Raw genomic sequence first — 17,151 nt, forward strand, 5'->3', positions numbered from 1 at the left:
GAAAGGTCAAAGACAGTTGGCTAGCTTCTAGAAGTGTGTTACGTGGCACCTTGGCAGGTCGGGACACCATGAGCTGTTTGGACCTCGGTCCTGGCCAAGGTGCCCAAGGTGCCCAAGATGCCCGAGCTGACCTGGCTTACTGAGGTGGCCAGAAGTGCTAAGTTGTTGTTTAGTCATCAGGTCGTTCCATGTGTCTGCATACTAACAGGTCGACTCTGCTTCCCTGGTCAAAATGGGTGCCACGCTAGATGATGCCTCCGAAGTGTTAGTAGGTTCAATCACCTTAGGGGCTAGCGTGCTGAACGTACACTCGACGACGAAGTCAGCCAAGACCTGTGCCTTAATCGCTGGGCACGGTTCAAATCGGATGTCATATTCGCTCAGCTTGATTGCCCACTTCGTTAACCAATCTGAGACCTCGGGCTTCTGAAGGACATGCCTCAGAGGCCGATTAGTTAGGACAACAACTATGTGGGCTTGGAAGTAGGGATGTAGTTTCCAAGCTACTAAGACTAAGGTGAAGGCCAACTTCTCAATGTCAGAGTACCTGGTCTCAATTGCTTACAAAACTTTACTTATATAGTAGACAAGTCTCTGGACCCGGTCTACTTCTCCTATTAGTGTGGAGTTTACTACCTCGTCACTCGTAGAGAGGTAGAGTTTTAGCTTATCTTTGGTTCAAGTCGGGTTAACATAGGCGATGAGCTTAGGTATTTCTTGAAATCGTCGAACGTGAGTTGGCACTCCTTGGACCACTCAAAGTCCTCATTCTTTTTAATATTCTTAAATAAGAGTAAGCACCACCCAACTAACTCGGATATAAATCGGTTCAGGGCAGCAATTCAGCTAGTTAACCTTTGTACTTCCTTTATTGACCTAGGTGGTTTCATATCTAAAATAGCCTGGATATTGTCTAGGTTGGCTTCGATGCCACATTGGTGCACTATATAGCCAAGGAATTTTCCTGACGTTACCCCGAAGACATTTTTTCGGGTTGAGCTTCGTGTTATATTTTCTTAGAATTTGTAAAACACTGTTTAAGTCATCAATGAGAGAACTTGAAAATTGGGGTCTTCACGACCATATCATCAACATAACATTCCATTTTACTATCACTAAGCGGTTCAAAAACTTTATTTACAAGGTGTTGGAAGGTTGCACTAGTGTTTTTTAGTCCAAAGGGCATAACTTTATAATAGTATAGCTCGAGTTCAGTTACAAAAGAAGTCTTTTCCTGGTCGGCTAAGTCCATATGGATTTGGTTTTAATCAGAGTAGGCATCCACGAAGCTTAGAAACTCGTTCCCCAAGGTCACGTCTACTAGGCAGTCTATTATGGGGACTAGGAAACTATCCTTTGGGCAGCCTCTGTTGAGGTCAGTGTAGTTAACAGACATGTGCCATTTGCCATTGGCTTTTTTCATGAGCATAGGATTGGCTACCCGACTCGGGTACTGAACCTCTCTAACGAAGTCTGTTGCAAGGACCTTCCCGACCTCCTCATCTACTATCCTCCACCTCTCTGGGGTGAGGTTTCTCTTTCTCTTCCTAACTAGCCTGACTAAATGGTCCACATTTAGCTTGTGAGTAATCACAGTTAGGTCTATGCCAGTCATTTCTGATGTGACCATGCAAAAATATCTAAATTATTAAGTAAAAAACTTACTAGGGTAGACCAAAGTGGTTCGTTCAGGTGAGCTCCGATCTGGATAGTCTTCGCAGGCTCGGTGTTGTTGACCGGGACTAGGATTGTATCCTCTATCAGTGTAGCTCGCTCATCTTTGTGCTCAGGGGGTGGCTCCAATTTGACATCGTCTTCCAACTTTGATTTTCCCTTCAGCATCGTGACATAGCACTTCCGAGATTCCAACTGGTCACCCCGTAGAGCCCCCATTCCATACCTCGTCGAAAACTTCACCGACAGGTAGTAAGTTGACACCACCGCATGAAGTGCATGCAAGATGGGCCGACCTAAAATAACACTATAGGGGGACGGGGTGGCAACCACCAGGAAGGTGTGCTCAAACCAGATGATGTTGGGCTCCGTTCCTGCTATGAGTGGCACCTTGATCTTACCGAGGGGCTTCACTACGTCTCCACTAAAATTGACAAGAGGCACATATGCCGGATATAGATCCTTCCGGTCCAACTCCATCTTCTCAAAGGCCTTTGGAAATAGGATGTTTGCCGAGCTCCCTAAATCAACTAGAATCTGCTTTACCTCGAAATTCATTTATTATCATTTTGACAACGAAGGTGTCATCATGCGGATTACTAGATCTAGCAAGCATCATCCTCAGTGAAGTAAATAACCACCTCCACCCAAGGGTGCTTTGATGGGTTCTCATCTTCACGCTCGAGCTCCCAGACTGCATTCTTCCCTGTCGCCGTGCTATAACCTACTACTATTGAGCCTTCGGTGATCATGTTGATCACCCCGCGTATTGGTCTCTCTAGTGCTGGTGGATCCCGAGGAGGCTGGTCACGGTCCTGTCACCTACTTGACTCTAGTACATCTCTGTGCTATTCAGCAGGTTGGGCATCTCTGTCATCGCGTTTGATGAACTACCTAAGGTAGCCGCAACTGATCAGCTCCTCGATCTCGTCCTTTAGGTTCCAGCAGCTTTCTGTGTCATGACCGATGTCACGGTGGAAGTGACAGTACCTGTTCGGGTTTTTGTTGGTAGGGTCTTCTCTCATCTTGGGCGGCCACTTGATGTACTCATCCGTCTTGATCTACATCAGAATCTCACCCCGCTTTGCATTCAGGGCAGTGTAATTGCGGGATTAGACTGATGGGGTTCTGGATCACCAGCCTGACCTAGAACTCTAACATAGTGATCTACTTTTTCTAGGCAATCTGCTTCACCTACTATGAGGTGATCGGCTTCTTTTCGGTGACTTGCTTTTTCGCCGTTGCTGCTTGCTTCCTCCTCTGGTCTTTTTCTCTTCCCAGCTTGCTGTGACTTTAATCGGGATCCGAGAGCCTCCTCTGCCTTGGTAAACTTGTCAACTTTAGTGAGGACTCCCTTCACTACCACGGTGAGCTGCAAGACCGAGTCGAGATTTGGAACTTGTTTGCTCGTTGGACAACATTCAAGAGGTTGGTCACGGACTTTGGGCACCTCTTACTTGTGGCGAAGTGCGTGGTGAATAGTTCTACGAAGTGGTTCCAAGTTTTTATTGAACTAGGGGGCAGTCCCCAGTATCACAGTTGTGTTGTACCTCGTAATATCAATGAGAAAGCCATGCATCATCTACTCAATGGAGCTACATCAAGGATTGGAAATTGTCATTGTGGTCGATTGGATCAGTCGTCCCACCATACATCTCTAGGTTTGGGGCCTTGAAATTCTTAGGCCATGGAGCTGTAAGAATCTCTAGTGCTAAGGGTGAGGGCCGAGTCACTAGTAGTGTGGGAAGCTGTACTATGACCAAGCTGACCTCACCTTTCTTCTCCTTCTCGATTTCCATGGTGTTGGTGGGTGCAAGGTTGCTCTTTCTAATGTCGCGACGTGCACATCTGCGATGTCTCTTCTTCAACACCTTGGTTGTGTTGTTCGCCTCTGTACTGGCTGATGTCGGGGCTTTGGTGTTCTCTTCTACTGAGGCCTGGTTCCGGTTATCAAGATGGTAAGACAGGTCCAAAACCGGGTCCTGGTTTCTCACTATGGGTTATTGGTCATTCTGATAACAATGATGTTGGTCATTCTGACAATTGTTCTGATGGTTGTTCCGTTGCTGATGGTTCTGTTGCTGCTGGTTCAGATTTGGTAGGGGTGGCAGTGGTAGTGGTGATTGTGGTTGCTATAGCTGTTGTGGTGGCATGAAGGCACCGAACCTTTCCTTCCCTACCTGCATCTATAGGTTCATGCTGCAGACATACTGCACAAGCTCGTAGAATTGATGCACATCAATCCCTAGGAGAACTATTGATGGCTCTACCGCAAGGAGAGGGGCGTTCACTTGAGGGAGAGGGGCATTCAGCTGAGGCAGTGGAATGGTTGGGTTCAGCATAGCTGCTACTCCAGGAAGAGTCAGGGGCACCATGAACTGCCCAATTGTCATGAAGGGGACCTCAGGGTTCATTGTGGGCTGCTCTTGCCCCCTTGTGACCGGTACCTCATTGTTGTTGTTGGCATTGGTGTTTCTTGAAGATGCCATTGAATGGAGTGAAAGTAAGAAGAAGGGAGTCAGAACTTGGCTTTTTGTTGTCGGCTCCCACATACACCACCAATTGATGATGCATGATCTGGTGTTTCCTAACTGGATGGCAGATTGGACGTTGGTCTGCTTATGTGGCCAATCGAACTGCAAGAGAACACGACTAGAGGACCCAAGGTGCTTTACCCGGTGTGGGCACTCTGATTCTTAAGTTAGCGAAGAGTGATTGCGAGCTTGATAGCTTTGTAAGTGAGAAAGCTAGAGAACTAAATCGCGCATACCTTTTAAGTTTGGAGGTGAAGCCCTTATATAGGCGAGCTGTCGTAGGCCTCATGAAACACATCTGAGATCCCCAGCTCGCGTTACTTGGAGTTTGTTTCGCACCCAGAGATGGACTTTGTGTGAACTGATAAGTCTTATCGAGTTCGTCCGATCTGGGTGGGATAAGGATAAGGCTTGTAGATGTGCGGTGTGATCCCAGAAAGGTCAGAAACAGCTAGCTAGCTTCTAGAAGTTGGTTACGTGGCACCTTGGCAGGTCAGGACACTGTGAGCTGCTTGGACCTCAATCCTAGCCGAGGTGTCCAAGATGCTTGAGCTGACCTGGCCTACTGAGATGGCCAGAAGTGGAGTTGTCGTCCAGTCATCAGGTCATTCCACGTGTTCGCATACTAATAGGTCGGGCCAAATTATCCTTCATCAGATACCAATTAAATGGTTTGGATTCAATGATTCCAAGATCAGGAACCATGTAAAGCTCATTCATTTTCAGTCACTCTATGTAAAAATTCGACTGTTATATATGGAGATGTTAGCCCTTGTGCACTTAATCTATCTTAAACATGTCGTGTGATTAGAAGATAAAAGTAAAGGAGAGAATAAAATCTGACAACAAGAAACTTCAATGCTTAAGACTATATAAAAATATTATATTCCTTTTGCCTCTCTCGTACAACTTTATATGTCTGCTTTTCATCATCACAACACCATAAAGAAGACATAATTAGGAGGAGACAGGGTAGGTAATAAGTACTCTGGTGGAGCAAATATACTACTGTCAAATAACTGAAACTGGAATAAAAGGTGCTAATGTTGGCTTAGTTTTAAAGCACTTCAATTGGGTACAAATGGAGTGAGTGCAAATGTTGGCTTAGTTTTATTTATGATTTTAGTTTGTTTTGTATGTTTGGGTCCTGGAGTAAAATTTGAAACAAAATTTTGATGATTAAAAGGTGGGAAGCACGATGATTCATTTGGTTATTGTAACAAAAGAGCTCTTTAAAGAAATGAAAGTGCTCCTTTTGATGATTAATAATTAAATACAAAATGCTTTTTGTTTTTGGTGTTTGAGTATATTTGGTTCAATATCAACTGATTTGAATCTCTTCTGTTTTTCTTTTTTCTTTTTGTATTCATGAATTAGTTATTTACTATTTTACCTTTTTCTCATTTCATCTTGTTGGTAATTTGCTTTTTAATATCAAACAGACGTCAACAAGTAAGTTGAATTGCTATAGTTGCCTGTTATGCAGTTGTATTCATGTATCCCTTTCTCTTTTTTTTATTAGTAGTATGATCATGGGTTACCAAAATTCTGCTCTTGTAACAATTCTGGGTTTGGGATGTTTCAACATATAGTATAGTACAGTAGATCTTCCTAAAATGGAACATCCCATTCTGAATTGCCGAGTTAATTAACTTAAGCCCAACCAAAAAAGTCAGATCTGATTTGGGTTTAGTTTATGATCCATTGTTTTTTTTTTGTCATAAAACATGTCTCACTAAACAAGGTGATCTTTGAAATGGAAGCAAGGAAGAAGATATTCATGGAGAGAAGATATCATGAATATTAGATAATCAGTATTTTAAAATTTAAATTGATGTGGGGCCCACATGATTCCATGATATATATTTGACATTGAGTGTTGCACGTATTCCTATATATGTTATTATTTTGATTACTGAAAAAATGAATGAGAATGAAATTTGTAAACAAACATGTTATAAATTTTACTCCATTCTTACCGAAAAAAAAAATTATTTTTTAGAAAAAAAAGTGATTGGTTCGTAGCAATATTTTCTCATTCTTTCCATTTTTATTCATTTTTTCCATCTTAGAATTTCATCTTAGGTAAGAATGAGAAAGAATGAGAATTGAACCAAACATGGCCTTAAGATGCAATTGGAAATGGTGACAGACTTTGAGGCTGCCCAAATCAAACTTGCAGAAACATCAGAGGCTGAGCTCCAGTGCATACACCTCTGATCAATGGCCAGTGACCAATGGTCGTTGACTATTTTTGTTCATATATCTTTCCTTCCTTTTTGTCAAAGTTAAAATTCACTCGTGTTAATTGGTATGGAAAAGATGGTGAAACAGATAATAAATCATCAACTCAGGCTCAGTTTGGCCTCATTTGTAGAGTTCTTAGGAGAAGGGCATTTGAATGGTTGATAAAGAAAATTAGGTGACACCTGAAGGACATTTGTGTCTATTCACATGCAACTTAGTGATTGGTTAACGGTAGTTATTAAGTTGGGATATTTTGGAAGTTTAGGTATTGGATTGGCACGTTTTGAAGTTCAAGGACCAAAGTGACAGTAGGCCCAAAGTACAGGGGGGGAGTGGAGATTTAATGGGATTTGGTAACATTTCAAGGAAAATGTTTCCTCGCTCAAAATAAGCTATAATAGGGATAATGACATTTTTATTTTATTTCGGATTAGATCATGATCCAATCCATTTGCATCCCAACCTAATACCACATTTGGTTTGCTACCACATGCTTCATTTTTTCAAGTCTTACTTGTTCTAGGAAAGAATGAATAACATGAGAGTGTTTGATTACAAAATTATTACCATAGGCCTCATTCATTTTAAAATAAAAAATAAATGCATTGCACAAAAATTAAGATAAATTGCAGCACAAAAAAAAAAAACGCCACGCTCCATGTTGTTCATTTTCATTCTTCAAAGAAGCTCTATGCCAACAGCATAGATATTTATCAGCAAATGACTAGTGGTCTTTGTTTGTCAACTACTTCTATCGTGAAAACTTATGCCAATGGACAATTACTACTGGCCATTTGTCGATTGAAATCTAAGCCAGCGGTTTATGACTATTGGTACACAAAGCTTCTTTGAAAAATGAAAATAGTTAATATGAAACACAACTATATGACGTTTCACTTTATTTTATGACTTTCTTAATGTATTATTTTTATCAAATATACTATTATAAATTTGATGAAATTACTAGGCATTTTGTACTTGTTCATGTTATTAATTTTATTTTTAATTTTACAATTTTACAATTTTACAATTTAATTTCTATTTAGAAGTTCTAAGCTCTTTTCTTTATTTGCACAATTGCCTATTCAATTTAGCAAACTAATTTCCTTTCAAATAGTTTTAAATAGATGCTAATTTCTTCATTTAAATTTTCTTTTATATTTTCTCTATGCAACCATATGCAAAAGCTTTTCTAGTTTCTTATCCTGTTTCCTTTTTACTAGAGAATGACCCCCATAGTAAGTACAAGTTAATATTCTGATATATTTTTTTTATTTATGTATTCTGATAAACCAGTATCATAAACATGTAAATCAATCATGTGGAATTTATCAAAATTTATAGATGTGTTTTGATTGGCCAAAACACACCTATAAATTTTATTTTTATATATCAATATATCATTATATATATATATATATACTCAAAAAAAACATATACCTATATAATAATTTAGTTGATGAAGAAAATGAATAAAAATAAAATTTATAACCAAACAAATTTAAAATTTATTCTCATTCTTTCCCCACAAAAGTATTTGGCTCCTAACAACATTTTCTCATTCTGCTTATTTCTACCCATTTTTGTGAATTCTAGAATATTATTATTGGAAAGAATGAATAAGAATGAGAGTTGATGACCTAAGATAACCACAAAAGGAACATCAATGAGATGAGGTAGTTGCTCATACTAAAAAATGAGAATGACCAAATCATTATTTAAAAAAAAGGTATAGTACAAGCTTCTCACCGATTCATTATTAAGCAGACTTCACTTTTTAACATCATATGCTTTCAGCTCATAAAGACCACCAATGATTGCTGCAATGGGCATACCTACTAAGGTATTCCACTAAGAGACCCAAGATATGAATCCAAATATCAATCCTTAACGGTTTATAGGAAGAAGGAACTCCATTCAAACTGCATTTCTAATAAACAATAAAGTTTTCATAAAAAAGTTCATGATCTATTCTCCACAAGTAGGGGCGGCCACGAGGTGAGCTTTTTACAAGTTATTCGAGTTCAGTTCGTGAAAAGTTTGATTCAGCTCAGTTTAAACTGAACTTCAAGCTGAGCTCGAGCCTGATATATAGGCTCGTTTGCTAATCGAGCTGAGCTCGAGCCTAGTGAAGCTCGGCTCGTGAGGCTCACGAGCCTAGTATAATAAATAATTTTTTTTATTATATACATACATACATATACAAATAAATATATATAATAAATAATTTTTATTTTATATAATAATATTTTATATATAATATTATTATTTTTATGTATAATAGTAAATAATTTTTATAATTCTTAATTTTTTGTATGTAAAATAAAAAAATATTTATATATATATATTTAAAAAAAATTGGTTTACAGTCGAGCTCGAGCCGATCCGAGCTCGAACTTGCGATCTTTGAACTGAGCCAAGCTCGAGCCCATGTTTCTAACTCGACTCGAGCTTGAGCCTAATACAGTTTCAGCGAGCCGAGCTTGAATAGCCAAGTATTCAGCTCGGCTCAGCTCGAATCCACCCCTATCTACTCTAAAATTGAACCTAACAAGACAAGAATCATTATACAAATCACCAATGTAATTTGGGTCCTTAATTAATACCCCAGGACTTGAGACTTTTTCATCAATCAAAACCCTCATCACCAAATACCTTCTCCAATCAAACGGGCTATTGATATCCTCCTCTTTTCGAATGGTTCTTTGCCCGTCCAGATCCAAAATATTCTCAAAGCTTTTTATCAAGTCTTTATTACTACTCTGCACTTCCAAACGGACCACTGCAACCTTCCATAGTAAACTACACCTTCGATTTCAAGTAAAAGGCACAAGGTCAAAGAAACTCATACTAATAGGCAAAGAGGAAGAAAAGAATATGAATTTATCAACGCCATCTTAACTTTTTCAGATTATTACTTATATATGGGTGTCCCTCTTCACTGCAATGGAAACAAATTTGTGAAAGTTTATCATTCTTAAAACTTTTTGGGTGGCATTATTCTCGTTCACAGCCTTTGAATTCTGTTTGAAAATTCTCTTTAGGAGCTTATATTTAAAATTGTATTTCTGTTTGGAATATATATATTTTTTCTATTTTGGATTATTTGATCATTTTGGTTGAACTCAATATTGTCGATTTGTGCCTGAAATTCTTGTTTGCAGCCTGTTTCATGATCCAACTCAATGTTTGTGAAGAAAATCCCCAAGAAAAATTTTCATTGAGGTCTATGATGGATGCAGAGGACTTGGGTTGTCTTGCCTGTTCTCCCTTAATTTGATGATTCTAACATGAATATGTATTGTTGGATTTTCTCATATACGTATTCCATTGTATTAGGCACGAACAGAAGAGTGAGAATGAGTGCTTCAGATGTATTGGGGTTTAGGGAGTTAGGGTGGTGTGTGTGTGTGTGAGAGAGAGAGAGAGAGAAGTTGCTCAATCTTATATCCTCCATTATAGTTTTCTTTAGTTGATTTTTGCTCTTCCTTCGTTGTAGACGTAGGCCAAAGGTTGAACCATGTAAATCTGTGTTTTGTTTTTTCTTTTTTTTTTTTTCTCTTATCTTGCTTTTCATATCTCTACTTTGCTTTATTTTGTTGTGCCATTTTCTGGGTTTCGTGCAATAAAAAAGGAGATGAATTAAGAATTCCCAAGGTACTTTGTTTCCTTATAATAAATAGAATTTATTTTGGAAATAAATTTCTTGATTAAATATCTCCCTCTTTCCTTGACAAAGATTATATAGGTTAAACAAAAGGCTTCCAAAAAGAATACCTAGAACATAATAGCATAAAGAGCTATGTTTTACAAGATTTGCACCAGTCAAGTGTGGTGAGGAATTAATGTTTCTTGCACTCTAATATCTACCTTATTAATAGACATTTTTTGGTAAAATTCATTATGGAAGCTGAGATGAGTGCTATTTGGAAAGCTCTTTGTCTTGCCAAGGACAAGCAATGGAAATCGATTCTTGTGATGTCTGATTCTAAGAATGCAATTAAGCCTCTTTAATTCCTTGGAAATATCAAGTCTAGTAGATAGAATCTGTATTGTCAAAAGGCTTTTGGTTTCTGTGTCATTTAATTACATTCCTAGAGATAAAAACAGGGCTGCCCATATGTTGGCCCAGAAGGCTAAATCTTTTGATGAGGATTGTATTTAGTGGGAAAGTCCTCTGTTTGTATAGAACATTTCGTTTCTTCTCTTTGTTAGTGGCTCTTTTATTTACCTTTCAAAAAAAATAAAAATAAAAGCAGAAGATAAGGTGCTTTGTATAGTCATTAGTCAAGTGAATTTTCTTTCTAGCGTACAGTTAATAAGAGCAAATAAGCCAATTTGACCAATTTGAGTCATGAGCCACCTAGTTGAAACTATTAGATACAAGAGTAACCAAGTGAAAAAAAAAAAAAAAAAGATTTAAGGCAATCTATGATGAAAGAATTAATTTTCCATGGAGCTGAGGCAGCATTGATAAACAGAAGTTGGGTGGTCTCCCTAGAATCTTCCTTAATAATGATGGTGAAGCATGAAAGAATCAATTCCTCCATTGCCCTATCTCTTCCTGGTCATCACCCCCCTCACCCCCCTTTGGCACTTTGATCAATTTCACTGCAAAGAAGACATGTAGAAAAGGACCCCTGCAATACAAAACCAATAAACTGGAAAAAAAATGGATTGTTTTGTGCAAGAATTTTTTAGACTTGTGAAAACTGGAATTTGCACTTCTGGAGGTATCCATGATGGTCAAGTAACTCGTGCAATCCTAAGGATGAGCATGCAAAATGTCAAAACTGAAGGATAATTTTGAATTTAGACAACGGTTGAAGAGAGTTTTAGTTTCTAGAGGACAACTTGACTCTTCTCTGCAAAAAGGACCATTTAGATCACTGTGAGACACTTCAAGCAAGTATAATTAAGGCACCTACTGGGCCAATTTGGCAGCAACACAAGCCAATTTGGAAGCTTTGCATCTTTTAACCTTCACTGATGTAACAAAGCCCCAAAACATAATGGCTTTCCAGTTTCCACCATGTTTGTGCCACCTTAAAAGGTATGATTGAAACAAGTCAAGAACTATACTTTTTATTTTGAAGATCCTGTCGAACCTATCCTGTCATGTACTAATTTGACTTCTAGATAAACTGAAAAGAAAAGAAAAACACACAAAATATTATAGCCCACAATTAAAAAGATAGAATTTAGACCAAGAAGAAAAGAGGCATGCATAAATACATACAACTATCACATGCATCCAAGCATTATGGGGATCTATTCATGCATACATGATTTGTGCTTTTAAAGCCCAAAAGCATAAAACCCCGATTTCAGGTTTTATGCCTTGGCTTCAGATTTTAATGTTTTCAAAAAATAACTCTTACCAAACGATCAGAACACCTCTTTGGCTCAGTTTTGTTTTCCACAGCCCAACACTCAAAAGCAAAAGCTTATCCAAACAAAGCCTTAATTAATGAATACTTTGAATGTGATAGGCAAGAATAAAGAAAAAGAACATCAAAACATTATTATATTTCTATAATAACATTTAAAATGTACAACCACAGTGTCCAACTCAAAAGATATATGCATTGGAAAATATGGGATTGCCATACAAAGAAATTTCTAAGAATGATGACACTGGTAATTTGGATTGAAGCTCATAACTCAAACAGATAAATTCTTTCATTCACTTTGATTAAAAAATCCATCTAGAAGTTTGATGCTTCATTTCTCCAATCCAAAAGTATGATGATTTTTTTTGACAAATATAATCCTTATGAAATTCCAGATTCAAGATCAAACGGCACTCAAGTTTGGGAGAGAGAGAGAGTCTCAATTAGAAATGCATTGGAAGCCTCCACAAATGGCTAACCATATCACGAATAAAACTAAACATACAACGGCATCGATTACAATTACAATAAAAACTTGGCGCCACCACATCCTCTCAGCATGGTGAGAACTTGTCCTAATCCTCATAGAACTAGAACCCTTTTGTACTGAAATAGAAGATACCACCTTGCCTTGATGATTTGGTTCAGAAGCTGTCACACTAACCTTAATTCCCCTATCTGTGGACCTCCGGTGCTCCTCATGATCAGTTTCTCGGACATCAATTGCCCGATCCTTCATTTTCTTCTTTTCTTGCCTGTTAGGCTTCCCTAATAATGGGGCCTTAGGAGTTGCAACTTCAATTTGGGCATCACTGGTGCATTCAGGCGTTGGTGATGTAACTGGCTGATGATGATATGGGTGAATCTCTGGCGTCCGAGTACCATCAGATTGAGATTCTTGCTCCAATGAGTTTGGTTGGGAGACATTCTCCAAGGAGGATATCAAGCGACGGATAACTGGAACGAGTTGTTCTTGGAGACAAACAGCATCCAACCCAGAAAAACTACCCCTTGAGCCCTTCCTTGAACCTTCCCGAACTTTCTTGAACTCATCCCTCACATGTTCTAAGAACTGAAGAATACCTGGATTTTGAAGGCCCTCGTCTACTATTGTAAAGTATATGTGCTCATCTTCCATCAAGAACCCAAAAGTCTTTTTTCCCATGGTCTCAAAATACCAACTGTGGAAGGGTGGAGTTTTTTCCAAGCACAAAGCAGCTAAGTTCTCGATCTCATGGTCGCCACAACTATAGGAATAGAGAATCTCATTTCCCTTGGAGACACTACAGTAATAAACCGTGTTCTGAATGGATCCCATTGACCTTTAGAAACCAATTTCCTTGGCAAGAAACAAATTCCAGAAACCCAACTTGAACGTTGTTAAATGCTAATAAGAAGACGGCCTTGGAGTCATCAGAAAAGAATCTTGGGGTTGGCATGAAATTCTTTTAACTATACCCAACAACCAATCCATGTCCTAAGATTTTAGGGTATCACAATCTGGAAAAAGATAAACCCAATCAATCGTTCAAGCACTGAGACAAGCATCAAATACAATTCAATCAATTCATCAGTAACGGCATCAATGACCTCCAAAAAATACCAGCAAAATTCCAGTACGATAAATTCGAAATCAAGAATAACTTCCAAAAGGCACCAACAAAACTCCACTCCAGCAACCTCAAAATCAAGAAAGTTGACCAACATAATTGTTTAGGGTTTCATAATCCCTAAATCAAAAGGTCAATTTTCCGCCAGTCGCATCAAATCTATATCCCAATAACACGAAGAACAGATTCGTTCCTCACCAACAGCTTTTAGATTTCAAAATTCAACGAATACCCAATAAATTCCTCTTTGAATCTGTCAAAACAAGAGCTAAAAGAAAGAAAAACAGATATTCCTCAGAATGAATCCTCTGTTTACGAGAGAAATTTAACAGAATTTCAGTCCCCCCCAATCAAGAAACAGAAATCACCAATCAAGAAACTTGGATTCCAGAATCTAGGAAATAAACATTGAACGAGGAAATCCATCCAACACATATATTTACGCCATTAGAGATAATAATTCGACATACGGTAATACCTGCAATAAATATTCCCCGTGAGACTCCATCACCAGCCAAAGATCGTTGATGCCATTAAAATAGCAGAGCTGGATTTTACATAGTTTCCAATCAAGATGGATTGAAATCGGAGGAGGAAACGAAGACCCACAAGGAAAAGGAGGAGAATCCCTCAATTTCAAACGCTTTACCCCTCGGTCGCAACCATATGAGCTCTGGGTCCTACAGCCAAGGCATGGGACCACGGGGTTCTGTTACGGGACTATTCCACCACTCTCCATCCTATCATCATCCTAACTGTTTACGCTTTTATATACAACTTAGATGAAATGATCCCAATCAGACGGTATCTATCTCCTCAGTATCCAGAATCACCGCGTCTCTCTGTGTAGCAGGAAACTAACGATCAGGAAGGTAGATCTTATCTGGGGGTGCAGATTCCAATTCAACGGTTATTGAATGGTTACTGCGGGTCCCACCTAATCTGTTACTGATTCAGTAGATGATGCCCTAAAATAAAATAAAAAAAGAAAAAAATGTATTATTTAGTAACCAATTAGGTTTTGACCTATTTTAAGTGGACGACGTTGGCCGCCCCGCCAATCTTTCGTAGCCAAAACGTATCTGTCATTTTTCTTTTATCTTTTATATTTCTTCTTTTTTTTGATAAATTTCTGAAACCTCGATCTCCTTTGTTAAAATCCTCTAAGAAGAGATATAAAATGTCTAAAATATTCATAAAATCACTAGTAAGACTGATTTTTACGTGAAAAAACAACACAAACTTTATGAATAATAAAAGAAAGACAGTTCAAAGTTGCAGTTTTATCTTTGAGCAATTGATGTGAAGGATAAATTTGGAAAATAAATCAATTAAAAAAAAGAGATTGAAAGGGCTTGGGGCAATGATTGATATGAAGGCTCAGTTTAGAAGGAGTACAAATGCAAATTTGTAGAGTGTACCAAACTGAGCCAAAGGGGAAATTTGGAAAATAAATATTTTGGTGAAAAGTAATTATATGGGTATTTTGGACATTTTAATGCCTCTTGTAAGAGGATTCTTACATAAGGGGTCTACTTGCAACAACGCTTAAAAGCTTCATGGGAAGTTTCAACATATTACCCTTTTTTTACTGCAGTGGAAGGGATGGCTATGGCTAGTGCAATCACTGGTCAGTCCACCCCCAAAAATTTGTGAAGGTGTAGGGCTGAAAAGGATCAAATCAAATTGGATATGGGTAGATCAAAATTTGATTGTTTATATTCGAATTCAAATCAGATCATATTTGATATAGACTTTATATGGAATTCTGATTGCCATCATTGCCATCAGATAAATTACATTAAAAATTACATTAAAAATTATCAAAATATTATATATTATTAATAAAATAAATATTGTATTTCATCAACAAAATCAAGTAAAAATAACTTGCATGCAACTGGAACACATCACAATTTAGTAACAACACATTGCTGTCCACATTTATCCAGTTGCACATTAGGAATATTGGCAATATAAAGTACAAGAGATGTTTCCAATGTGGGGCTGGATGAACGTAGCCAGCAATGTGTTGTGGTTAGCAGATGCGGATTCGACAAAGAGATATTGGTGCTGTTTGTCAAATCTTTTTAAAAACATCTTCTAGTAGTCCAAATGGCCAAAAAAGCATATTAAACTTTTGGGGTCTTGTCTTTAAAGACAAAGACTGTTTGGTAAGTGTCTTGGTCTATTGGGCTTTTAAAAACACATTTAGAGGCTATATATCATGCAGAAAGACCAGAAAGTTTCATTTGAAACTTCTTGAAATTTGGTGCTTTGGTCTTTTGGGGTTTTTTGCGCATGTGTCTTTTCATCTTTTGGGCTTTTGGTTACCAAACGGAAAAAGATTGATTTTCAGTTTTTCAAACTTATCAAATCCTAGAAGACTGCAGGAAAAGACTTGCCAAACTCCGCCATTGTTTGCAACCCTAACAAAGGCAAAACATGTTCAAGGTTCCATCTATCTTGATTCTTGTTTAATTTGATTGGATCTTCTGCACGTTTTCATGTGTTTTTAGTATTTTCAAATACTCCTATACATTCAATCTATGAAAAGGGTCCCATTGCATGTAACAATTTCTATGATGCCAGAAGAGTATGATGATAGAAGAACTTTGACCAACCAGAACTTCCACCCTCTTGGTGAATTTTGGTGACAAAGGAGAAAGTGGATAGAGATGGCAATGGGCGGGTTCGAAGATGGTTTTGTTGTAAATTCTATATCTTTCCTGCCAATGTTAAAAACCATTTTTTTAAGGTTTTTCAAGAAACACCTTTTTTTACATGTTAATATTATTAAAATCGATCATCTATTAAAATCTCAAAGGAAAAAAAATAAAATAAAAAAATGTTTGATAGCATTCAAACACCATAGATGCATGTTCATGTGTACTAGGTGTATTGATACTTTGAACCTTTTCCTCCCCAAACCTCCCAACCCGTATCCTTTCCAAAAGCTGTGGGTTGGACTTTCATAATCCAAACCCTCCCCAACTACGCCAACCCTACCCTCTTCACATTTGAGGGTGGGGCAGGTCAAGTCAAAGCCCGCATCTAATTTCCTATTATTTCATGTTATTTATAAGCAATAAACAAGTAAAATAGTATGATCAAACATCAAAGTTCTAATTATTTGATTGAAACATGTAAAAAAACATAAACTTTCAATTATAGTTCAAAACATTATTAAATTCAACTATAATATTAAGTTCATATACTCTATCCATATTCCTATGAATTGTAAAATTCCAAAACCCATTCCCATTCCAAAATTTGGTTTTCAAAAAAAGACCTGCCGCATCGGGGGTGGGTACTTGTTAGGTAGGGTGGAAATTGCGACAATTGAAAATTTTATAAATAACAAGGGGATTGTGGGTTGTAAATTAAAAGTTTGAACTTTGAACATCTAATTGTATTGGGTGTAAAAATCTTTTCTTACGTAGGTTGTACAGAATATAATAATATAAACATAAAATATAATAATTAATATAATTTAAGAAAAGAGATGAGGATAAAATGAATAATTGAATAAATAACAAGGGTATTTTAGATATGTAAAGTTGGAACATCAACTAAAGTTGGGAGGTGAAACCTTCTAAGAGTTGGGTGGTTACCTATAATATCGATTTGATAGGCTATTGGTTTGTAGGTATCATATATAGTCAAGTGATGGGTGGCTCAATTGGTATGTTA

The 17,151-nt window shown here is 37.7% G+C and overlaps 1 protein-coding gene and 1 pseudogene across 4 annotated transcripts; both read right to left on the reverse strand.

Annotated features, from left to right (window-relative positions):
* Positions 1 to 1,264: 1,264 nt before the first annotated feature.
* On the reverse strand, positions 1,265 to 2,232 carry LOC148791903 (uncharacterized). The gene is made up of 2 exons (XM_088888323.1): positions 1,676 to 2,232; positions 1,265 to 1,556 (listed from the first exon to the last, which is right to left on the reverse strand). Exons 1-2 carry the CDS (start codon positions 2,230 to 2,232, stop codon positions 1,265 to 1,267), a joined length of 849 nt encoding a protein of 282 aa, XP_088744449.1.
* A 9,873-nt stretch (positions 2,233 to 12,105) lies between these two features.
* Positions 12,106 to 14,195, reverse strand: LOC104593957 (phytolongin Phyl1.1 pseudogene; annotated as a pseudogene). Of its 3 annotated transcripts, none has more exons than XR_016076542.1 (2): positions 13,937 to 14,195; positions 12,106 to 13,726 (listed from the first exon to the last, which is right to left on the reverse strand). The product of XR_016076542.1 is annotated as a phytolongin Phyl1.1 pseudogene, transcript variant X1 (transcript). The 3 variants fall into 3 exon arrangements; XR_016076543.1 differs by having other exon boundaries at positions 12,106 to 13,348; positions 13,937 to 14,150; XR_016076544.1 differs by having other exon boundaries at positions 12,106 to 13,383; positions 13,937 to 14,150.
* Positions 14,196 to 17,151: the final 2,956 nt, after the last annotated feature.

Source organism: Nelumbo nucifera, chromosome 5 (genome assembly GCF_055504915.1).
Source record: "Nelumbo nucifera cultivar China Antique chromosome 5, China Antique-T2T, whole genome shotgun sequence".
In the NCBI taxonomy this organism is placed as follows: Eukaryota; Viridiplantae; Streptophyta; class Magnoliopsida; order Proteales; family Nelumbonaceae; genus Nelumbo; species Nelumbo nucifera.